Below are 24450 nucleotides of genomic sequence, written 5' to 3'. Positions count from 1 at the left end.
TTCTATGAACGGTTTGCTGTCCTAAGCTTGAGCAGCAAAGATGTGCTTTGAGGACAGTAATGAATCGCTCCATTTATTGCCAGAAAATTTTCCACACAGAGGGTATCGTCCTTTACCTACGAAGCATTTTTGTTTGTGGAGAAGCCAGGGTTGCGGTAGTGGTCAAAATCCCTAATTCGAACCAAACACCCTGTCTTGCTTTATTCACTACTTGCCGACTTGAGAAGACAGCAGATGAAAGTATATATTGTTACATGGGAATCCCTAACCTCTACCGGGATTTTGTGTGAGGAGAAAGCAAGCAGCAAGACTTGCAGAATCCTCATCACAAGACATTCGGTGACAACATGGGAGGCAGGCCGGGAAGTATACATCATCATCTTCAGCGGTGGGCTCAAGCTTTGCTTCCTCAATCTTGTGCTGGGCGCATTGTAAAAATGTTTCTGAATGCGACCAGTCCAGAACATGTGTCAAGTGCTCGATAGTTTCAGTTGTAAAGCAGGCCTGGGGTTACATCACACAAATTGGAGGGTGGCCGTGTACGTGGTCCAACGAAGCACTGACGTACATTATGCAAAAAAGAGGTGAGGCGTGCAGACAGGACACAAGAGTAGAGAAGTGGACAACACGACAACACTGCAGACGTACGGATACCAATCAGCCCAGTGCAGTGGTCATGGGACCACTTGCCATGTAATCAAAATATAGCTGTGCACACAAATGCCACCATATATAAGTTCATTTTAGTGACATGCACATATTTGTTTTGGGTGTGCCGATCCCTTTTAACTCTCATTTTTCGCCTGGAGACAGCTTCTCGAGGAATGCAGTGTGCACGTTTCAAGCACAATCACTGTCTCCATCCACAACTCACTACTGTGCACGTCAGTGGCATGGAGAGGAGCACGTGACGCTACCAATCAATTTACCATCGTAAGTGGTTTGCTCTAATTAGCAGTCCCGACTTGCTTTTTTTTTTCTTTTTTTATCACTTTGTACGTATGGCGACTGCGACTTTTGTGATTGCGTAATCGAAAATGTCGAAGAGCGTGCTTTGTGCACATTTTTTACATTGCGGTCTAAACTTGTCTTTATTGTTTTTGCTTCAAAATTACGGCGGCACAGGCGATCCTAGGGCTACAACGCCAATGGTCAACCAAAGTTTTGGTTTCGGTTTCTAAGTAAATGGGTTGACAATCGATTTGAAATGGATTAAAAATGCGGTACTGGTTTGCAAATGAAGTGACGCTAAAGCTCCTGTAAATTATTTGTATTTTTACATGGATTACAAAAACATTTTGCAGGAATCGCGCAACCACTTCAGAGACCGCGTATTGCGCAAAGCACAGCGTGTCGCTCATAGTTACTATGGTGTCGCTAGTGTAGCCGTTATCCAACTGGTGCTCAGTTGGTGCAGTATGTGCAGTCGGGTCTAAAATTGTGGTTGATCCGTGCGATACCGGCGCGTTGGCACGTAAACACTTCAAAGCGTGATTCGTCTGTCATAGTGTAGAAATAACGTTAACACATAGTAGCACCATGTTTGTGTCATGTGGCGGATTCTTGAACCTAGGCGTCGGCCTGGCTCGCCGCATGTGTCGGACGTACGTCACAGCCAAGGTGAAGATCGAGCCACTCGATTTTCTTTCTTTATTTTTCGCCAGCCATGCCGCGTACCTTACGCAGCGCTACTTCAGCGTTTATTTTTGTTTAGATTGCTGTTATTTTGTCACTTTACCATAATCTCGTTTGCCGGCTTCCGACGACCAGACAGGAGAAAGCGGGTTTAAAACAGCACATTCAATTATTGCTTACTATATCTTTTTCAAGTTCTAGTGCCTGTCTGCTGTGTTATTACCTTTCTTAGCAGCAGCCGGATAGACTTGGAAAACGTTACAAGCAAAAATTGGCCCAAGTGACTGACCTTGACTCGCAGTGAAACATGAGCCGATCGGCGCCGGTCAACACGCGATGCTACCAGCTGTTTCGTGCTTTGCGTTGTGTGCTGTAGGCTGCTCGTGTGCAGGTTTCAGAACAGGTCTTTGGTGCTTAAATCCGCATTTTAAACTTTTAGTCCGTAATTCGCTGCTTTAGTAGATATGCGACACTGGAGCTGCTAGGTGAACATGGATCTCGAGAGAGCGTTTCACGGAACTTCGATTTTCTGAGCATAGCGGGGTATATTGATCATACACCAGCCGCCTAAGGTCTTTTGCCCGACTGTTGAAACTCTTGCGGAGTATCTGTAAGCAGTTTGTAATTACGGTTATTTTCTCTGACGCTAATTAGGCATTCGCTTAATCACTCGCGGAAATTTACCATGTACGAAGCGCGTGTTCGTACATTTCTTTGCCGACAATCCTACTTTGTTTTTGCCTGCATTAATTCAGTTGGCAGGATGGTACCGCTGCTTCTGTAATATCGATCGCTGCTTAAACTACAAAGTCACGGGCACACAGTGGTCTGCCGACATCCGTACGCAGGTGCTCCTCCGGTTGCTTAAACCAGTTCTCCCAGCACATACTGAATTCCATCAAAACCGAAGAAGGGGGAAAAAAAAAACGCACATTTTTGTTCTTTGCTTGCCGGGAGCCGCAAAGGGAAAAGTCGCGCGACGAGCCAACGCCTCCTTTATTTAATATAATAAAGGAGGCGTTGGACGAGCGCCCGTTGGGCACGTGACTTAATCACCCCAGCGATTGGCTTGACGACTGGGCTTTACGACTGACGTCAGCACGCGTCACAGCGAGGGAGAGGGTGTGGGGTATTTGAGTTCAGCGCGGTTTCTGTGACCTCTCAGAACACGATTGAACTATTTCCGCGAGGAGAAGCTCCCCCACCCCTTCCGATCAGACAGCAAAACGGTTGCGTCGCGATCACTCTCACCTTGATTCTTCGTTCCGTCGGCACGGATTGTTGAGCGGAGAAGCGCACCCTTGGATATAACATGGTTGTAGCGGAGTTCACACATCCAAAGGTTAGTGTTGGTGTCACTGATTCAGTTTAAAGTTAATTGTCGCCCGGAATTGAATCTGTAGTGCATTTGAAAGTTGTTCATCGGCGTTTGTTCAGAAGGAGGTAACTTGGAAACCTGAGCCAATAATACTACAATTTCTTGTGCTTCCTTTTCTGGTGAAGTCTTGGATTAATTAAGAAAGAAAAACCTTCACTAGCTTCTAAATTACAGTTATTACACTGAACTGAAAGGAATTCTAGCAATACATGTTTTGTGTGCAGATTGGAATGTTTGTACTGCTGCATGTCCTGGTAATAGTGTCAATCCAGGCAGAATTGACAGAATTGAAGTGTCAAGCCCACACATATATCGATGCTTGCATCGAATTTTATAACAGTATAGATTAGCCATTTATAAGCAAGCATCCGGCCGCTTTGGCACATGCAGCTGTGGGTCATGTGATATGTGCAGCTGTTGCGAACTGACTCGTCCAAGTGCAGCTGTTCTTCTGCCACACGACATTTTTAAGCAATGTCAGCTTGCCTATTTTTGCACTTCACATTGTAGGTGCACCATTCTTTTGCAGCTCAGTTGTTGCTATGTGCTACATGCTTCATTGTGTAGTGCTTTGGAAACGTTATTGATATCTTAAAAAAGTGGAAGGCAAGCCTAATTTTCAGCTTGGAAGAGTACAGAGATATTCGCACTTGATCGCACAACATTAAATTTGTGACATAACTTGCTTTTACTGAGACTAGCAGTCTTGCTTGTTGATCATTACGCAACATGCAGGAGAATTCAGTGTGCTAGAAATTTTCTCTTGCATCCTATAGAAGGGCCTTCGTCCGTGAGCTTAGGATTCAGTTGTATTAAGGCATACACTTTCACATCTTTAGGCATCAGGGAAATCTGCGTGTCAGTAAGGTAAATATGAAATTGATAGAAACTCCTGGACTCATGGTCAAAAAGTGTTATCTTACTTTGCTTGATATGCCTTTTAAAAAATGCTAATCGCTGCCTCATGTGGGGGGGGCGTGGCCCCAGTGTGCATGTTGTACTGCTGCGAGTTATCATAGTTGTGTTTCTGAGGTGCTGTGGTTTTCTGGGTGGGAGTGTGCTTGAAGTAAGGGCTCGTATGGAAGTTGTAATTGCTGCAGCAATGCTGTGCCGATGAATGTCAGTGGCGTAAGCTGTACTACTGCAGTGGCTCTTTAGACACTCTGTCTGTCAGTGGCTCTGTAGACACTTTAGACACTCTGTCTGCAAGTGCCTCAAGTGTTGTGACAGAGGCAGTGTAGAATACATTTTACTCTGCAGTCCAGTGGAGAACGTGGTACTTATGCTGCATCAATGCCAAATGTGAATTTGTGACCGTGTGTCCCATTACTGTTTGTATATTTGCAGAACATTGGAAGCTTCCCAGACTATGTTAAAGTGGTTGAAGTGGGCGCCAGGGATGGCCTTCAGAATGAGAAGGTACGTGTAGTCTCATTCCTTTTGTTCTCTCATGTTTAGGTGCCGCTGCTTGTTTCATCATCATCTTATTGGGCAACCTTACGAAGGCTAGACTCCTCTCACTGCTTCCATTCGTGGCCAAAAATTAGTGACTCATGTCTGAAAGAAACATGTAGTTATACATAATGTAATTCGGTGTAACATTAAATCTGATGCTTTCATGGTGCAAAATAGGACGTATGTAATGTGTACGTAAAAAGTGTCGCACCTAGGAACCTACATACCAGCAAACAAGAAAAGTTACCCATTTCTGCGAGCAGCAGCCGGGCCACACCACATGCGCCTGTGACCAAAACATAGTACATCGCATAGTAGAAATGCAAAGATTCACAAATAATGCGTAATTTGACGAAGTCTCAAGTCCACAAGTCATAGCTGTAACATACAAAGTAGTTATTCCGTGAGAGCATCGCGCACTAAAATACAACTGCACTGTGAAACATAAGACTTCTACAATTGCACCACTTCTGTGGCTGAAATGAAATAGAGTTAAAGGTCCCAACAGGCAAGTGAATGGCAACAGTAAGCAAATGGATAGTTGAGACACGAGTCATTATCGCAACTTGGATGCCACTTGTTGCATTGCAGGTGCTGAATATTTCTTTGGCAGTTGTGTATTTAGTACACTTGTATGTATCTAATGTGTATGCGTCCCATGGAAATGATGAGGCATTCAGTACAAACACCACCATGGCTGTTGTCACGCAAGTGTCCCATATTCTGTGGTCACATTGACACATCCTCTTTCATTACCAGGCCTTGGCACAGTAGGCACAATGTATGCCAAGGGCAGGAAGACAATGGCAGTTACTCGTGTGCCGCAGCTTCCTATATTTGTTTCGTGTCCTACTTGTGGTAGTTTACATTGCACCCTCGGAACCTTCCTTGCTTGTTCACCTGTATTCATATATACTGCATTTGTGCACGCATACTCAGCCTCCTCCCCACCACCGCACACTCTCAGAAAAGAGAAAAGAAAAAAAAAAACATTGTGTACAACTTGTTCAAGAAGCCATCTAAACAACCCAGCACAGTTAACAGCACACGTGCAAGGATCAGAATTTCATTTACTATGCTAATTCATTTGAGTATTTTACCGTGCAAAACACACTAACCATGATGTTCTGCACTAATGGACCTCATTAGTTCGTGGCTGTAGTGTGTTCACAGGTCGGAACTTGCATTCATGGGTCACACTTTGGCAAAACACTGAGTCGCTACCCTCACTGCTGTTCTCTGTTCACACATGGTTCAAGTTTACTCCAGAGTAGAGAACAATGACTAAGTTAGATAGCACAATAAATACGAAGGGAGGCTATTAGTATATTTTCTTGCATATTGCATGCCACTAACGCCTGAAAAATTTAGAAGGCCAAGTACCAATAGGGGCCTGGGTTAATGTTGGCTTGACAGTAATGAGACATTTATTGCTGTGTGAATGTGCACTGAAATACAGTAATTGCTTTAATTTGTAATTACTTTCTCACTTGATGTGCACTTTTTTTTTTCATTGTGCTAAGGCTTATAATTTACTGGCATGCTTGCCATCAATGTGGCAGTCAGTGTGAACGATCATGACTTGCCTTTTTATGGCCTACATGACTTCAGGTGAAAGGTTTTGCTAATTACTGCGGATGCAAATTCTCCTTGCTCCTTTGAGCCATTCAACCCTGCTTTGTCGACTCTTATTGGGACTGTATTCTTGACTGGTGATGTTTGGGGAAAATTTTCATTTTTCTGTGATTTGGCATTCAGTGCGATGTTCGCCACAGAAGTGGTGGGCATCCTGTCTTCTGGATCAGCCAATCAGTGTGCGCAGAAAGTGATATCTTTCATTTTGGTTAGTTGAGCATGCAGCAAGTGATTTCAGATCCTAACTTTGGGCTAGCATGGAAGAAAGTTTGTAGGCTAAAATTGCACTTACTACGGCGCGCGCTTCTAGCAGGAGATATCGCACTCACCAGGGAACTTTTTTAATCAGTGTACTACGCCTGTTCTTTAGCATCGCCGTGCAGTCTATTTTTTCGCCCTCTGTGGCCATTTGTTGAACTTGAGAGTTCGGGGCCTGGTTGAACCCCGTAAATAAATCTTCACAATTGAAAATGTCTGTCACAACTACTTTTCAGTGTGGGTACTTTGACTGCCCATGTGACACCATGTGACAAACTTTGTTTCTATCCTGGTGATTTGGCAGCTTTATGCTTTGGGATTAGCAGTGTTTACCTAATGTGAAGGCTGGGGGGGTATGATGGGACCAAAGACTGGTTGTTCCGTCCCATCGGCATAGGGGACGTCTGTACACAGGAGCCAATTTAAAAATGAGCTTTACTGGCAGCTTTTTTTCCTTTACGCTGGGCATTCATTTTTCTGCAAAACATTTCTTTGTAATGGCAATTTGAGAGAGTGATCACCATTGCTCAGCTGGGCAGATTGCACTGTGCGGTGTAAGTTGTCCAGAATGGGCGGTCGTATTGCTCGAGGCGTGACGACGTGCTTTTTACGAGTGCTGTAGTTTTGCACTTCCTCTCCTCTTCTGCCTTTTCATCATTCCTTATGCCTTTACGCTGCTTTCACGCTGCAGGAGATAGTGCCAACGAATACGAAGATTGAACTTATCAACAGGCTGGCGAGTTCGGGTCTCCCTGTTGTGGAAGCGACTAGCTTCGTTTCACCTAAGTGGGTCCCTCAGGTGAGCAAAGATAGCGTCGCCCTTGAGTGTGCTCGGACAATGTCATCTTTGGTTTTTCTCTTTTTCACTCTTTTTCCACTTCAAGGTCATATACGAAAGGCCCATGTCATGAATGTGTGTTAAAATGTGTGTGCCTCGTGAGCTCACTTTGATACTTTATTAAGAATTTAATGGCCTTGAACTTTTATGTATGTTTTGCCCTTTGTTTGCTATTTCCCCCAAAAGAGTGGTGAAACAGTGATTATAAAAAATCAGTTACTTTGTAAGTTCACTTGGGAAACGATGTTCCATATGAAACTGGAAATAGTTATCCACCTGTAGGTTGCATAATGCTACTGAAAGAAAAAAGAGGTAAACATGCAAGTTTTTGTAGGAAACTTCAGAGATTAAAAAAATTTTAGTGGATCCCCAGGGATTGTACCCAAGTCCAACACCTATCCAGAGCCATTGCTCCATATCTAAACTAACCAGGAAGTTAGCAGATCACAGAGTGAGACCAAATTAATCGACATCTGAAAGCACAAGAACACTCAAAAAGGGAAATAGGTTCTGTAGCAACACTTTGAAGTGGAAAAACTTTACTAAAAGGAAAATTTATCACTGACCTGGTAGTAGCACAAATGTGCAAAGCAAACACAATCTGGATTTCTAAAATAAAAAGCTTTGCACTTGGAAGAAAATTTTGGCCTTCGTAGCTTTGCGCTACTGTTAGGTAGATGGCGATATTCCTTTGAATGGAACATTTTGACTGACTTTATCGCTTATTTTTATTGACAAAAATCGAGCCTGCCTGTTGGATAGTTCGCTGCTTATTCTTACCACTTTCTTTACGGATGGTCTGTTTTGGTTGGTTTCCCCGCAGGGTCTCAGTGTCTGATTCTGCCAAAGGTGGCGAGATGTGAACTTGTTGGGACATCTTGACTAAAGGCAGTTGAGCACACAGGTTCCTGTGCACCCAATGCGCCCTCGTGTTTTCCTGCGCTCGACCAACTTTAGTCTGGTCTCGTCTCCGTTTACTGAGGCTTCACTTATAATTCAGGGTGCATGTTCTTCATGTTTAAAAATCGTGACATAGTTGTACTGCGCCGTTATTCCACAATCATTTCAATTGAGCATTTTTCTCTGGTGAGGCCCATAATGTTTGTGTTGTCCTTGTTGCGTAAATTGCTTGCCGATTCCCTGTTCACAGTGCTATTGCCAAGAGAGTATTAAACGCAATGAATGGCCGCACTTGCTCTGTTCCAGATGGCAGACCACTCGGAGGTGCTGAGGGGCATTGAGAAGCACAAGGGTGTCAGCTATCCGGTTCTTGTTCCCAACATGAAGGGCTTCAAAGAAGCGGTGGGTGCTTATGTTTGTTACATCACACTGAAATTGTTTGCACTCTTTTTGTTTTAAACATAAAGGCCATAATGAAGTGAACACCCGTTGGCAGTAGTCCAGTAGCTTCTGGTGTTGCACTGCCGAGTTCGAGGTCGTGGGTTTGGTTACCGGCCGTGGCGCCACATTTTGGTCGGGGCGAAATGCAAAACCACTAAGATGCATGTTAAAGAATGCCATGTGGTCAGAATTAATCCGCAGTGCCCATTACTGCGTGCCTCATACCGTATTTACTCAAATCTAACACGCATTTTTTTTCTCTATAAGATGGGTCCGAAAATTGCGTGCGCATTAGAATTGAGTACGACCCTAAATCTGTGTTACCATATCACCATAGGCATTTCAGTATGGCCACCTCATACGCGCTTCAAGCTTAGCTGCCGTAGCTTCCTCTATGTGCTGTATAGTACATGTGCTTAGGTTAGTCCACCATCCATCTTCCTGTTTTTTGTGTTTGCCCTATCAGCATGGAAGTGCCGACTGCGAAGACACGCCAAGTGTTCATCACGATGCCACAATTAAAAGGAAAGTGATCACGCGTGCGGAGTTTGGGCGTAAATCAGGCCGCATCATGGGCGTTTGGAGTTCCTGAAACTTGCGTGTTGGACTGGCGCAAACAGGAGAGGCGTTCTACTCCAGCGGCTGCTGCGTAGGCATGACCGCACAACCCGTATATTGAAAACAATCTGTGATAGAGACAGTCGACATATCCAGGTGCACTGCACTGTGTTATGATCGCTTAGTTCAGCTTGAAGTGAGAGGTTGCACAAAGATCAATTCAGTCGCTCCTGCTACCGCACTTTCTCCACTCCAGCATTTCGATAAAAAGTTTCCACGGTCATTGAGTGAGACGTGTTCATGTTTGCTTCTGTGCAGGTAACACCTTGATTGTTAACTAAGTTAATAAGCGAATGTTTAAAGGTTCATACGGCCAATAAAACTACCATCCTCACTTTTCACACAGGTGTCTAATAATTTGCTATCGCAATCGATGCTTCGCCTTTCGGACGAAACTGTGCCTTTTTTTATTTGTCGAAATTTTATTGCATTGGGAGGAAATCTTTGTTTTTTCCAAATGAGAGAAAGTTGTATTTTTGTATGAAATAATGAAGTGGACGGTACTGTGAAGGACTTTTCTTTCTTTGGGTCATGGCAAATACTAGGTGCACGTTACAATTGAGGGCGGTTTTTTTTTCGCCTTTTTGGTCATGGGAAACGGGTGCACGTTACAATTGAGAGCGTGTTAGAATCGAGTAAATACGGTAGTCATATTGTGGTTTTCACACGTAGAGCCCCAGAATCTAATCTCATATGTTTGATAGGAACAATAACAGCAGTAGCTTCCCGTTTTAAGGATTGGTTCTGTGTAGCCTTGGTCAGTAAGCGCTTATCATTGTGTGTCTTCGCAGCTCATACAGTTTTCAGTGGAACGAGAAGTTAACTAAAAAGTTTGGAGCATTAGTAACATTTTAGTGAGGGCTAACTAAGTTGAAACAGCACAACTAAGCAAGCACACACAAAGAAATGAATACTGCATGCCTGTTCCTTGGCATTTGTTTATCTGTGCATCCTCGTTCTAGTCGCACTGTTTCAACTTAGTCCTATGCCTTTGTGCATATAAGAGCACACATATTAGAAATGGCATTGCAGTTTTTCTAAAGCTTTTGCAACCATTAAGTTATTGTTGTTGCAGCCATCTCCCTCTAGAAAGCCTTCAGGATATCTTGAATAATAAAATTTGTTCTTAATGCAGCGGGATTTCTATTAATTTGACTCTGATTAAATTGAAATACATTGTTTAAAGTACATTGTAGCACGAATAAACAACTTAGAAAAACAATTGTAGCTATAATAGGGCAGGAGGCTCATCATCATCATCAGCCTGGTTACGCCCATTGCAGGGCAAAGGCCTCTCCCATACTTCTCCAACAACCCCGGTCATACAAAGACTCAAAGAAGGTTCATACAAACAGTTAATTTAAATCATCGTCAAATGTTGTAGGTTCACGAGTGTGCCTCTATTGTCTTTCGTGGGACCGCACAGTGATTTGCTTGCTTTGTAATAAATAGTCTTGTTAATATATTTGTTGATATAGTAGGCCGGAATTATGTTTTGTTGTGTGTATTTGTTCAGCTGGAGACGTTTAAAACTTGATAAATCATCCATTTGTAGTCCCTAGGAGTATAAGTAGCAGTTGGCTGTATTGCCCACTGAGAAGTTCTTATAAGCCGCAGGCCTGTTTAGAACTGACATGAATGGTATAGTTAGTGCAAAATATGGACACTTGAGATATAACTTTGAGGGATGTAATAATAAGTCAGAGCCAAATTAACGTTGCCATAAAACCTGCTAAAGTTGTGTTATATTTATTGTCTGAAGTCTGTGGGGAAATTGAAGTGAATCGCTAGAAGTTTGAAGCAAGCTTTATAAGGAACATCTTTTGTACTGCCTTTCTATACGAAAAACAAGTATTTTAAGGTATAGCTTCATCTTTGATAAAGTTATATATCGTGGTACCCATTACTGAATGCTACAGCATTACCTATATGCAATGTTCTCATCCTTTCATTCTCATCTTCAGCTTGCTGCCGGGGCCAAGGAAATCGCCGTGTTCGGAGCTGCATCTGAAACGTTCACACAGTGAGTGACTTATGCCTGGTGCTTGCCTTCACCAACTGAGTGACTCTCTAAGCCTGCGCACATTATCTGAATGCTAGTGATACTAGTAATACAGTTAATGAGACTGAATGATTGTAAGCTAGCTAAAAAAATATATAAATTGTTAAGCATCTTGAAACTGATATTACGCAGTATTTCTTATCCTTATTTTAAACTGAGCACGTTGAATCGCACAGTGCTTTTTGCAGCGTGTGTAATAGCCAACAAGTGTATTGGACTTGCAAGCACTCTCTGTACAAATAGAATGAACCTACTGTTGCAATGGCAAAGACTGCAGCGTTTTTGTGATTGTAAAGCTAGCTTTAGGATAAGGACTGCTGAGAATCACGTGGTGTGTGTTTATTGGGAAATGACCAGGCATAAGGTCAGCTCACTCAAGACGGGAGTGATTGCAGTTTCTTGCTCTACCGTGAAGCAGTGATCAGTCATGTTCAGTGTTGTTAGAAGTGGACAAGTTCCTGAAGAGCTGCCTAAATTGAATTTTATGAAACCTGTCTATTGGAGAATTGTGTAGCTTACAGTTTCAAAACACTTCCCTCTAATGTTTTCTCTTTTTCTTTATTGACTTGTAGGAAGAACATCAACTGCAGCATTGAAGAGAGCATCAAGAAGTTCTATGATGTCATTGAGGCCGCGAAAGCAAACGACATTAAAGTCAGAGGGTGAGCTTTCGTTCTTACCTACTTTTGCAGTTGTATTCCTGGGAGAAATCTGACATGATTAAGTCTGTTCAGTATGTACTGCCAAATGATTGTTGCAGCCACAAATATGAATGGTGCACAGGCAGAGACAGTGATAAATGGTATGAACAGCTGTGCAAGTTGGTACAATTGCATTCTTGAACTGCGCAGTTCAACATGGGACAAGCATAAGAAAATTCGCCAAGGACAAGTGCAGACTCGCAACTGAATTTATTGAAATGAAACACAAAGTATATGTATGCTGGTAGCCTCTCCTACATACACCACCTGGTCAATTGCAAACATAGAAAATAAGATCAACATTATGATTGTGAAACTTTCACGCTACACTCGCTTCGCAAGTACACAAATTTTTTGTCTGTTAGAATGACGGCTGGCTGCTGCACGTGTCCCCAAGTCTTCCAATATGAAATGCATCTACGATTTCACAATTAGATTTTTCATTTCCTTTTTTCCTTGGAAATAATTTTTGTCTTTGAAGAACAGTTGGTTGCCACATACTCGACGGTTCTGTGCTGGATGCAAATAGGTCGCAGTCGCTCGTAGTAACTGCTTGTGCTAACTTCATCCCTTATTTACACAATGACAAGTTTTGCCTTTAGCTCTGCAGTTTTCAAGCGTGCACAGACACTGAACAAAGCTGGTTTCAGTAGCATGGGCCACACTGAAATTCAATTTCAACTACAGTGCGTCCAAACAACCTGCCTCTGTAGGGTGCGTCTTAAATGCATACCAACTCACATTGTGCTCCTCGTCTTCACCTCATTCGTAATAATGGCGTGGCTTGAGTTGTCACCGTTGTGTTCGCCAGTGTCCATCATAAACCTATTGTATTGTGAAGCTGCACAAACTTGCCCAGTTACTTCTTATCGTTGTCTATATTAGTTTTCAGACCTGCTGAAAGGTACCTGACCTTTTTGCAGAGGAAATATGGCAGTAGCCCTTCTGCTCATTTATGCTGAGCCTAGAACACTTGGAATATTTGTTTGCTCCTTCCTGATCGCATGCAAGCCCTTGTAACGAGGTTTGTTCAAAACAGAAGAGCAATACATTCTGCTCAGCAGGCCACTTGCTTCTAGCCAGCTGTGGCATGCCGCGTAAGCGAGTCACTGCTTTCAGCCACTCCACTGTGGTCTTTAGCCACTGAGCTACAGCTGCAAAACTGGGCACTCATGGAGGGCGTTGGGTGAACCTCGCACACGTTGGGAGTGATGGAAGGGCTGGCATGAATGTGTTCTGGAACACAAGGCCTGGCAGTACCTTCATAAGTGCTAAGCTTAATGCAGAGCATTTTATAATCCACTCATTCGGCACTCTTCGCATGCCATGTTAGTACTAGTACTTTCATGGTTCATAGCAGTACCCAGAATCGCAGACTGAGCAGCATCAGAATTGGCCGCATCTACAGTTGAACCCACTTATAACAAGATTCAAGTGGCATGAAAATTACATTGTTATAACCGATAATTGTTATAACTAGGTTGCATGGAAAAATCAAAATAGGGGGATGGCAGAGCTGATGTGAGAAAACTATAATGGCGGGGAGGCCAGTGCCCCTCCCCACCACCCTCCTCCATCCGGCTGCTGATTGTGTTCACTTGTTTAACTGCTTCCTGGGTGCTCCGATCGTGTATAGCACGATCGGAGCACCCAGGAACTGACAGCCACGGCTGTCAGTGTTAAAGAATGGCACTGCTTTAACTACAAAGAGGGGTGATGGGTAGCAAGCGATATGCGAGCACTGCTGAGGTATTGCTTTGATGGCCCAAAAAGGGCCTTTTAAGAATTGCAAGAAGTCTGCCGCGGCAGCCTGTCAGCTTGAGAAATCCAAAAGAAACCCTGAGGCGAGATCGCCACAAGCATGTCCCCACATCTCACTGGCTTGCACGAGAAAACCCTATGTCCATCAGCCTTGTATGGTTTACACTAAGCTTGCCGACATCCTTCTCCAAGGCATCCAGGTGCTCCACGTAGTGTAGCAGAAGGTTCCTTGCAAAAGCGACGCCCTGGAGGGGGGACTGAATAATCTGCTGGGCCTCCTGTGAGGACAACATTGAGGTAGCCTGCCCTACCACGTCATCGCTGCTGTCGTTGCCATCGCTATCAGATAAAAGCACGTTCGCGACGATCGCCTCATCGGTTAGAAGCACTTAGGCTTTCTTTTCACTGGCAACATCATGCATTGTTGATGATCAGCGGGCGCATTAGCCATCTTCTGTTTCGGCGGCAAGTCAAACCAATCGTTGTTCAAACGAGGCTGAAAAACCGCGCGGCCAGGAACGATTTCAACTAACCAACAAAGACAAATGCAAGTGATTAAGCTGTTTGCAGAAATGCGATGAATGAGGAGCCAGCGAGCAATCTGCGAGCAGCGCAGTTGGCACGGTCCATTCGTGTTTCGGAGGGTGTGGCGGCTAGAGATATGGGTGCAGCCCATTCGTGTTCGGAGGGGTGGAAGAACGACGGGTGAGAGGTGTGTGGAGATGGCTGGAAAATGAGCGCACAACCGCCGTTGAAGCAGCGACCCATCATGCAGTGGCTCAAGTTTCTCTTTCTTTTTTTCTCTTCAAGGATATCGTATTTCACTACCTTTCGGCTCAGACACCCAGCAGCCAGACTTTATCACTTTAACCGATAACGCGGCATCAGGACGTTGTAGTAAGCGGGTTATTTCACCATGGAAAACATACAAAACTTGATGCTGCCCCAGCTTCTCATTGTTATAACCGATACATTGTTAAAACTGGTATGGTTATAAGTGGATTCGACTGTACATGCTTCTTGTAGTGTGAGGTCACTCAGACTGACAGGCGTCGCTGCGAGCACGCACACGGACTATTGTGCCATACTCAGTTGAGCAGCTACCTAGGAATATAAAGTTCAGGGTTGGACACCAAATCAGTGTGAAGTTATTTTCTTATGCACAGCATAGCTGCTGCTCAAGGCAGCATTCACGCACAGTGTGCTTTAAAACAGACCGTATAGTATGAACTATGTACAGTCAACAACCGATTTCCTGGACACCCGATATTTTGGACACTTTCTCTCCACCGCCATGTCAACGTGTACAAATGTCTGAAATTTCACTCACAAAAAACCTTCGCCGTCCGATTTTCCAGAATCTGTGCCATGACCGCAGGTTCAATGCAGCATTAATTGAAGCCACCATCGCTGCCATTTTGATTATCTCACCACCTCGAACAGGTGCTCTCGCACGCAGATCCTCTGGCAGTCATAGCCACCGCTGTGGCAACGCAAGGCCTAGCTACTTTGATGTTCACCAGCAAGCTTGTTGCTGTTCAGTGCGGTGTTTTTCATTGAAACAATTCGCTGCTGTTAGCAATAGCGTTGACTCCGCCTTTGTAATCCTCGCCAGTGGCTTCGAAGCTCGTAAAGCATGGCGCATTGCATAATGCTGATTCTCGAAAGTCAGCTTCGCCTCATTACGGAAAGCATACCAAAAGTGGGAAGGGGTAATTGTCACGGGGCACAATATGTTTCCCTAAATTATACACGCGCACACCCGTTGTCTCCCATTACAGTAGGAGCACCGATACGCCTAATAGGTGTACTGGCAAGCCTGTAGACCTATTTCGTAATTGCCTGTGGCAATTTGATCCCTTGGGGCAGTAAAAGGTATGCGCTTTTTCAGATTGCCCGATTTTGCAGATGTTTTCGTGGGCCCCTAGAGAGTCTGAAAATCGGACATTGTCTGTAGTTCGAAAAAGTAAGCCCCACAGGGTAAGGGTGAAAGCTCACACGGGTGTCATAGAGCTCATCCCTGTTATTGCATGGGATCTTGTTCTTGTTTTTCATGCCTTGTTCCTTAAACTAGAATATGTCACCAACTTGCAACAGCAAAAGGTCTGCTGTATATTCAACAGCTGTTGTTGTAGGAGCAACAGATGATCACAATTCATTCATCCAGTGCCAGAAGTTAACCAGAGGCCTTTTATTTACTTAAATGTTTGTTCATTTATTTATTGCACCCTCAGAGCATACATTGCATTAGAGTGAAGAGGGGCTTTAATCACGCCAGCAAAAAAAAAAGACTAAATAATGCATGAATACACAACAAGCAAATAAACAAGGTTTGCAATAAACAATAGGCTCGTTTATTACACATACAAACAAAGTAAAAGGAAACAAAATAATGTGTAAATTAAACAGATGTGAGCACGAAAAAAAATACTAGAGCAGCTCAGAGAATACTGCATTCTGCAACGGTGCTTCATGGAACTGTCTCAAAATGCCTGTCACATGCACAAACACCAACATATGCAGAAAGCAGTATATACCGTATTTACTTGCATAATGATCGCACTTTTTTTGTCAGAAAAATTGACGCAAATTCAGGGGTGCGATCATTATGCGGGTTAAATTTCCCGCGAAAAAAAATTTTTTTTTTTTCGTTCCGCGTTTGCTGCGAGATGTGAGATTGCGGGTGCGGGACACCAAAACAAAAATGGCGGCTGGCGGAGCAAGCCGAACGTGCCGAACGCGATGTTTTTTTCTTCTCGTGAGTACATTACGTGCATTGAAACACTTTCTTCCGTATCAGTGATGAATAATATCGTTAATATCGGCAAGTTTGCGGCAATAACGTAGCCATGTCCATTTTGAGGGGACAGAAACAGGTGGGCGCGCTTAGCAGCCAGTGACATATAAACACATGACGGGCATGCTGCGGAAACTGCGGCATCTGTCTTCACTACTATGCTAATACGGCACGTTTCCGCTAAGGGTGGGCGAATATCTTAGCTGTGTTACAAGCGTCGGCGTATGAATAGGGTACACTTTTAACGTATCAGAGTAAACGTGGCTAATGTCATTGCCGCCCGCGATTTGTTGCGTGCTCACGAGTGCAAAAGCAGATGAAAAGAATCGAAATGGGCCTTTATTGTTTTTGTTGACATCAGCCATTATAAAGCCAACCCACAATAAAGGCAAGTTTGGTTGTACCTCATTTTGTCATAGAAGTGCGGAAAGTGATGAAAGTAATGAAATGAGGCATCTACTTAAGAATGTTTAGTGCATGCAGGCCGCTTGGCTTGTCTTAAAGAGTCGTTCGCGTAGCATTCGACAGGTGGTAAGCGCAATCGTTATTCGCTAGACTTAGCACACGACATATCGCTGCGACAAGTTCGGGGCGCGATCATTACGCGGGAAATAAAAAAAATCGAATTTTGACGACAAAATTTAGGGGTGCGATCATTATGCGAGTAAATACGGTAATATGCCAATCTGAGCAACGAATACATCAAGCTTAGTGAAGCTGTTCAAGTGATCTTTAAGTATTATGGGTCTTACTCCTGGCTGTCCTTAGTGATGATTCATCACCGACGAACATACAGCCAGTTTGGGGCTGCCACACTGGTTGTGTGGCTGAGCACGCTCTCAATTTCCACAACCACAGCCGTACCGATTCCTAGATGACCTTCAAAGTGGAGCCTCGTTAAAACTCATGTGACGAAGAGAAATTGTGGATTACTGGTCCGTAAGATCCCAGCAAAAAAATTCTCTTCTCGAGTGAGTGTTACACCCAAGGTAACATTTATTTTGTAGCCATAGATAATTGCATTTCAAAGCAAAATTCGGGAATCTGACACAGGTTACATTGCTGGCCAATACGAAGCGCACTGGCTTTCACCGCTGCGCGGAGGCAACTGCGTAACTCTCCTTAACAGCTTCGCTGTGATTACCAGCTTCGATTTAGCACAGTTGCCATTGGCTGTACTTACCTGATTGCCTAAAAACAAGGGATGAACACAGGCAAGACATACACAGCGTTGTGTATGTCTCTTCAGTGTTTTTCCCTGGTTTTATGCGCTAACTAGTCTAAATTTCCACCTGAGTACTTCCCTGCAACTTCATGCTAAAGCATGCTGGCTTATTCTTTTTATACATACATGAAGTGCACTGTATGCACCGTACTCACCACAACTGATCTTGTGCCTCTTTTTCCAGATATGTGTCGTGTGTGGTGGGCTGCCCGTACGAGGGCGCCACATCACCTGACGTGGTGGCCAAGGTGGCCGGCATGCTGTACCGGGCAGGCTGCTACGAGATCTCCTTGGGGGACACCATCGGCGTCGGCACGCCGGGAACCATGCGGCCAATGTTGCAGGCAGTGCTCAAGGAGGTAAGCTCGGCCGTTTTCGTAAGCTTTTACCGTGGGTTAAGCCTGCAGAGGCTTTTTCATTGCTAAACGCACCTCGCACATTTCCAAGTCACAACAGACCTTCTAAACATGAGATCACATCGGCAAGGTAGCACCCGTACAATCTTTGGCTACCAAACTGACTGCAAACTGACTCCAGAGTTGGCTTTAAGCCGAAGCTAATTTCAGTTTAATTCAATTGCAGCAGTGTACAGAGCCAGCTGCATGTGTCAACCTCTGTAGTTTGGAATGCTAATTTTTCAAAATGCAGGAGTCAGACCTACGCGCAAAATCACTAGTTTTTCTAGCCGCTAGTTGCGACAGCACTGGGATGATGCAGTGGCCCTTCTTAAATGCCTCGTATCTGTTGGCATCTGCAGGTCCCAGCAAGCGCTCTGGCCGTCCACTGTCACGACACTTACGGCCAGGCACTGGCCAACATCCTGACTGCCTTGGCCATGGGCGTGGCCGTGGTGGACAGCTCTGTGGCCGGCCTCGGTGGCTGCCCCTACGCACGTGGCGCGACTGGAAACGTTGCCACCGAGGATGTCCTGTACATGCTGCACGGCATGGGCATACCCACGGTGAGTGAATGCCCGTCCCATCGAGGCTGCAGCTTTCTTACAAGTGAAAATCACACTCCACTTCCATCAATTTGATCCTGACACAACCTGTGAAATTGATGTGATTGTCCGGCAGGTCAAATTAAACAAGATGCAGAAAGAGTGGCAAACTTCATCACCGGTTCATTTGGCATTGTTTGTCAGATTCTAACACTGTCCGGAAGTAATTTTTTGTTTTGGCTTATAGTGGCTGGTGCAGGAACCTCAAGTTACAGTTACTTTAGGACTCCGAACACTCTCTTTGAAAAATGCATTCCTTAATCAATGCATCAAATTTCAGTAAGAAAAAGTGAATATTTTGCGAGCAAATACGGTATATTGAATTTCGAGAGTTTTCAGTTTCAGTTTATTGTTAATTCAAGACCCATCGTTGGTTGTTAATAGTGTACAGGCAAGAGTCCCAAAGTCAACTGCAGCGGGTTGCTCGGTTGACAAGAAGATTGGTACAAATTCATTCATTGATATAGCAGTGTAAAATTATTAAATCTACTAGTAAATAAAAAGTGAACGAACTAGTAGAAATACAGTTAAACCTGGATATAATGAAATTGACAAATAGTTCATAGTACCATCAATAGCACACTATCGATATCAATAGTACATACTACGGAGTGCACTATCTACAGTGAACTATCGAGAGCGTAAAACTGTGTGACTTGCCACACATGAATACTGCAATGTAAACTCGGCGATGTATCTCTGTTTCCAAATGCATGAAGTGGGTGTTACTGATTGTGAGAAATCATTAAATATTGAGTCTTTTTTTACTCTATCAATACAATCAACATCTAATTTTCCAGACTCCCTAAGGGCACGCCCAAAAAATGAATGTATACCTTTTACTGCCCCCAAGGGCTCAGATCACCACAGGCACGTATGAAATACAGTCGCCGACCGATTTTCCGGACTCCGAAAATTCGGACATGCCCGATTATTCGGTCAGCTTCGCGGCACCGCCATTCTCCCCATAGACCATAATGTATAACAACTGCCGAAAGTTCGGACACCTTGCAACCTCTCGTCTGATTTTTCGGACACTTCTTGAGCCAACTCGGTCGAGAGCACCATGCACTGACTCTGACCGGTGCATGGTTTGATTTGCTGAACGCCATTTTTTGTTTTGAACGGAGCTTCCTTACGGCCCCACGAAGTGGCGCTACTGGAAATCCCCACTCATCACCATCGTTTCTGCCTTGTTCGATAGAGTGGCTCTGCAGCAGTTCCGGTTTCAGCTCAGTAAGCCATGTCAAGACAATCCAGCAGCTGATTTGTTTCTTCACGCATGATGCTGCGAGCAGGCCATGTTTTTCGTTTGTGTGACAGGTGTCGGCACGATGGTGTTTGCTTTGTGTGCTGTGTCGAGGTTTCAGTGATCCAATGCGGCATACGGAAACATCGCGTCAAGTCTCTAATGGCGCCGACAGTGCCCGCGCACACTGCGCTGGGAAATGTCGACAAGCGGGTGCCGGAGGCTAGGATTTGTCGCCTTCCGATGTGCACGTTACTGACGCCGAAAATGTTCTGCCGAGACCTGTGCAGTGGTTCCGGACACCGTCTCATTTGACAGTTTGACAGGTGCTCACGCTGCTGTACTGACATGCGCAGAACTCGACGGCGAGATCATTCGTCAGGTTTCTGCTGCACCGCCGGACGATGACTCTTGAGTCGGAAGATGACGCACCATGTGCTACGCTGCCGTCGCATGCGGAGCGTGTGCAAGCAGTGACTGTGCTTTCAGCCGCCTGTAGTGACCGTACGACCCTCTCCGAGATTCAGGCATATCTGATTGCGCGTAAATGGAACAGCGTCCAATGGCGCATTCACGATTTCTTCAAGCCTACTGCCGAGCCTGAATAAGTGCGTGGAAATAAAGGATTTCATTTTTTTTTTTCTTAATCTGCTTTTTCGGACACCTGTTTATTCGGATATTTCCGCAGTCCCCGTGAGGTCCGAATAAACGGTCGGCGACTGTAGTTCTGAAGGCCTGCCAGTACACCTATAGTAAAACCTCGTTAATTTGAACTCGGTTAATTCGAAGGTTTTCTGCAGTCCCGTATTTTCCAATGTAAATTTGATCGGACAATTCGAACTGGCGGCCTAGGCCGTCCCACTTAAATTGAAGATTTGGGTTGCTATGCGGCAATTCCCAATGCCCATTTCACGGCAAACCCGACGAAGCGACTGCCATTCAGAGCCACAAGGCGATGCCACATAGCAATTGCGATTATTTATAGGCGAAGTGCCCGACCAGTAGTACTGCTACCAAAAAAATCAGACTGCGGTACGCCCCGCCGAAACGCGCGCCTGCAGAGGAGAAGACATGCTTCACTGCAACGCAGCGGGCATACCGGTTTTCGTGACATGCTCTCGTCCCCCACTCGGCACGCTCCTCATAGTCGCAGCAGTCGCAGCATCAGCACGTGTTCTGTGCCGCAGCCGTTAGTTGCCGTTCACCCATTCTCTCTCCGCACCTGCGGCGACGTGTGTGCGCACAACGCCGGTCTGCGCCGTTTCTTTGTGTGCGGTGGTTAGGGGTGTTGTAGCTAGCGTGGTGTTCTTTCTTTTTTTTTTTTCTGAACTGTGCAGAAGTGCCACTGAGCAAAGATGCCAACGTATAAGACTTTAATGCTGTAGGAAAAGCTCTGCTTGATCCAAGAAGTGGGTAAGAACACGTGTTCCAAGACTGAGTTGGCTGAAAGGCCGTGTGCCGCTTTCGACATTGTCCGCAATATTGAACAAGTCAACGGTATTGGAGGCTTATAGCAAGACACATTCTTCGAAGCAGTCGCGAGTACAGGCTCCCACGTACCAAGATATGGAATCAGCTTTACTTCGCTGGCTGCAGAAAGCAAACGCGCCCACCTTCCAATCAATGGAACAATACTGGGGGAGAAGACAGACGATTTGGCTGTACAACTTGGGCACGAAGAGTTCAAGTGTAGCAGTGGATGCTTCAGCCATTTTAAAGAGCGTAATAATATGACCTTCATAGCCGTCTGTGGCGGGAGCGGCAGTGCAAACGCGAGTGTCGGCGATCACTGGAAGAAACACATGTTGGCTCCGTTGCTTAGCGAGCACGGTGCAGACGATGTGTACAACCTTGACGAGGCAGCTCTTTTTTACAAGATGGTGCTCACAAAAATGTTCGCAGCGAAGGACACCGCAGTCAAGGGTTGAAAGCAGGGCAAGGAAAGAATTACCATTCTGTTCGGTGCGAACATGTGCGGTCAAGCTGCTGCTACTCGTAGTTGGAAAGAGTTGGAAGCCTCGCTGCTTTAAAAATGCACGGCTGTCGCCAAGGGATGAGCTTGTCTACCGGCACAACAAGAAAGCCTGGGTCACAGGCGCAATATTTGAAGATTACGTTTGGCAGCTTGATCGCAAGTTCGCGGCCACAGGCAGTGCAGCCGGCTTCGCCGAGTATCTGAACTTTGAAAATGATAAACAAACGTGCTACTCAGACTTGGAGAGTGAAGCTACTGCTGATGCGACCATGTGCGATGACAGCAACGACGACGCTGATGAGCCCTCCCGAGCACCTGCTCTCGGGGAAGTTATCGAATGGCTGAACGTTATCCGCAGTTTTGTTGACTGCCACCGTGCAAATTCTCAAATGCTGCATGTAGTTGGCCAACTAGAAAACATGACCCTTGGAGCCTTGAACTACAGGACGTGGCAAACCAGCATCTCTGATTACTTTAAGTAATCCAAAGATAGCTGAATAAAAGTAATGCATTCCTGCAACGAAATTTTTTGGCTGGGTTGCATTTCTTTGTGTGTTCGGTTAATTCAAAAGCCCGCTTAATTCGAAGATTTTTTGCTGTCCCGATGTCTTCGAATCAACTAGGTTTTACTGTATTTGGCATATCGGTACCCATACTGTGACAGGAGGCAGCGTGTGTATAATTAAGGAACACATACTTTGTCTCGTGACAATTGCCCCTTCCCTTTATCAATATGTATCACCGCAATACATCTCTTAAGCCTCACTGCGTAAAGAAGCTGCATTGTGGCGAAGCTGACTTTTAGGAAATGGCAAAGTACAATGTTTCTTACATTTTTGGAGCTTCGAAGCCACCAAAGAGGATTACAAAGGTGTAGTCGATGCCATTGCTGACAGCAGTGAATGCTTTCAGCGAGGAACAAGGCACCAGGCAGAACAAGCTTGGTAGCAAATGTTGAAGAAGCTAGGCCTATCATTGCCGCGGCAGAGGCTATGGCTGCTAGCAGATCTGCATGCCATTTCGAACCTGTGGTCAGTGCAAGAAATCAGCAAAATCATACAGCGAAGGGTTTCTTCGTCCAAAATTTCTGATGTTCTTATGCATTAACTCTGTGGGGTACTTGGCGGTGCCGTGAAGGCGTCTGAATTATCGGGCGTGTCCGAATAATCTGGGTGTCTGGAAAGTAGATTGTTGACTGTAGTCCTAAAAAGCTGTCGATATTCAATTTACCGATAGTTTTGCATCACTATTGACAAGATTTCGTTTGTCGTCTTTCCTTGTCATGCATACCTGCATTGTCCCTCACATTCAAATATGTACCAACCGGCTCGCATAAAGCAGCGTAATAACCCTGTTCCCTTCTGTGCGTTCTTTTGCAGGGTGTTGACCTTCAGAAGGTGATCGGCGTGGGCGACTTCATCTGCAAGGCACTCAACAGGCCAAACAATTCCAAGGTGTCGCGAGCCCTCAGCAGGCTTTAGAGTCACACGTGTAGCCAGTCTTCACCGCTTCATTCCGGAAGCCAAAGCCCCATCACTCTCATCGTCATCGTCACTGCCCAATGTTGGTCACGTTGGCTCCTCCCTGGCTCCTGTCGGCACATTGCTTACTCGGCTTGGAAGGTGGCTCACCACTATAGTCATTGTTTTCGTACCGACCTCAGCAATACTTTTTTTTCTGATGGCCTTGTATTTAAGAACCTCATTATTGAGCAGTTCATGTAGTCACCGCAGATGCTTTGCGCGTATTTATTTTCACGCAGTACCTTATCGCTTAGGTTAATTATATGTACAGTTTCATCGTATACTTCACTTGTGCCATTTCTTTTGACACATCTGTGTTACTGTGCTGTTTTGCATATTCAAAGCAGCTTGAGTGGTCTGGGTCAACACGGTCACCAGGATAGTTGAAGACCTCTGATCATTACTATTTCTTTGTAACTTATGAAATTAAATTAACTCGAGTTTGGTGCTAGTGAGATGTGTTAGCTTATAGATTTTACGTTGATACATAGCAAACACAATGAAGTCTGTTACCAGAATGTTGTACGCATGAACATCGCACTGGAAATAATTCATTAAAGTTTATTTGATGCAACTCGTTTCTTTCAGTACAGCCTGATGGATTATTTTATATATGTGCTGTAAAGAATTGCCTTTGTTAACTAGACACATGCATTCTGTGGTTTTCTTTGTTGGTGTCAGTGCAAATGTAACAGGAATTGCCTGTGTCTAGCTTCGTGTTGTGAAAGTTTGCCATTTTCCAGTTGAAGGCCAAAAGTTTCTCAGATTGTGCACTGTGATAGTGGCATAAGAAAACACACATTCCCAGCAGGGATATCCTTTACTATTTCTTAAGAAATGTTTCAGGATGTTTTTTTTTTCTTGCATTTTTTTGTGAGCATACACATTCAAGGACAGCGTCCATGCTTTGACAATCAAGCTGCCTTTACCTTCTGTATAGAGCTTTATTATATAAGCTTCAAAATGCAGTTGTTGAAAAATAAAATTTGTTGCTACAAA

General features: G+C 44.7%; 1 protein-coding gene across 2 annotated transcripts; it reads left to right on the top strand.

Moving 5' to 3' along the window:
* Positions 1-1404: 1404 nt before the first annotated feature.
* Positions 1405-24450, top strand: Hmgcl (hydroxymethylglutaryl-CoA lyase). Of its 2 annotated transcripts, none has more exons than XM_065436204.2 (9): positions 1405-1620; positions 4361-4432; positions 7053-7160; positions 8406-8501; positions 11123-11181; positions 11793-11882; positions 17889-18063; positions 18462-18665; positions 23308-24450. In XM_065436204.2, exons 1-9 carry the CDS (start codon positions 1540-1542, stop codon positions 23407-23409), a joined length of 987 nt encoding a protein of 328 aa, XP_065292276.1. In that variant the 5' UTR covers positions 1405-1539; the 3' UTR covers positions 23410-24450. The 2 variants fall into 2 exon arrangements, with proteins under 2 accessions (XP_065292276.1, XP_065292277.1); XM_065436205.2 differs by lacking the exon at positions 1405-1620 and adding an exon at positions 2681-2977.

This window comes from Dermacentor albipictus, chromosome 3, assembly GCF_038994185.2.
Source record: "Dermacentor albipictus isolate Rhodes 1998 colony chromosome 3, USDA_Dalb.pri_finalv2, whole genome shotgun sequence".
Taxonomy (NCBI): Eukaryota; Metazoa; Arthropoda; class Arachnida; order Ixodida; family Ixodidae; genus Dermacentor; species Dermacentor albipictus.
Note: the sequence above shows the minus strand (reverse complement) of the source record. Positions and strands in the feature narration are given on the sequence as shown.

Bases quoted from the DNA above. Each gene is read 5' to 3' on its own strand.
- Hmgcl (XM_065436204.2), top strand. From the start codon at position 1,540: ATGTTTGTGTCATGTGGCGGATTCTTGAACCTAGGCGTCGGCCTGGCT. The intron at 1,621-4,360 runs GTGAAGATCGAG...GTATATTTGCAG, and splicing joins GGACGTACGTCACAGCCAAG to AACATTGGAAGCTTCCCAGA. The intron at 11,883-17,888 runs GTGAGCTTTCGT...CTCTTTTTCCAG, and splicing joins AACGACATTAAAGTCAGAGG to ATATGTGTCGTGTGTGGTGG.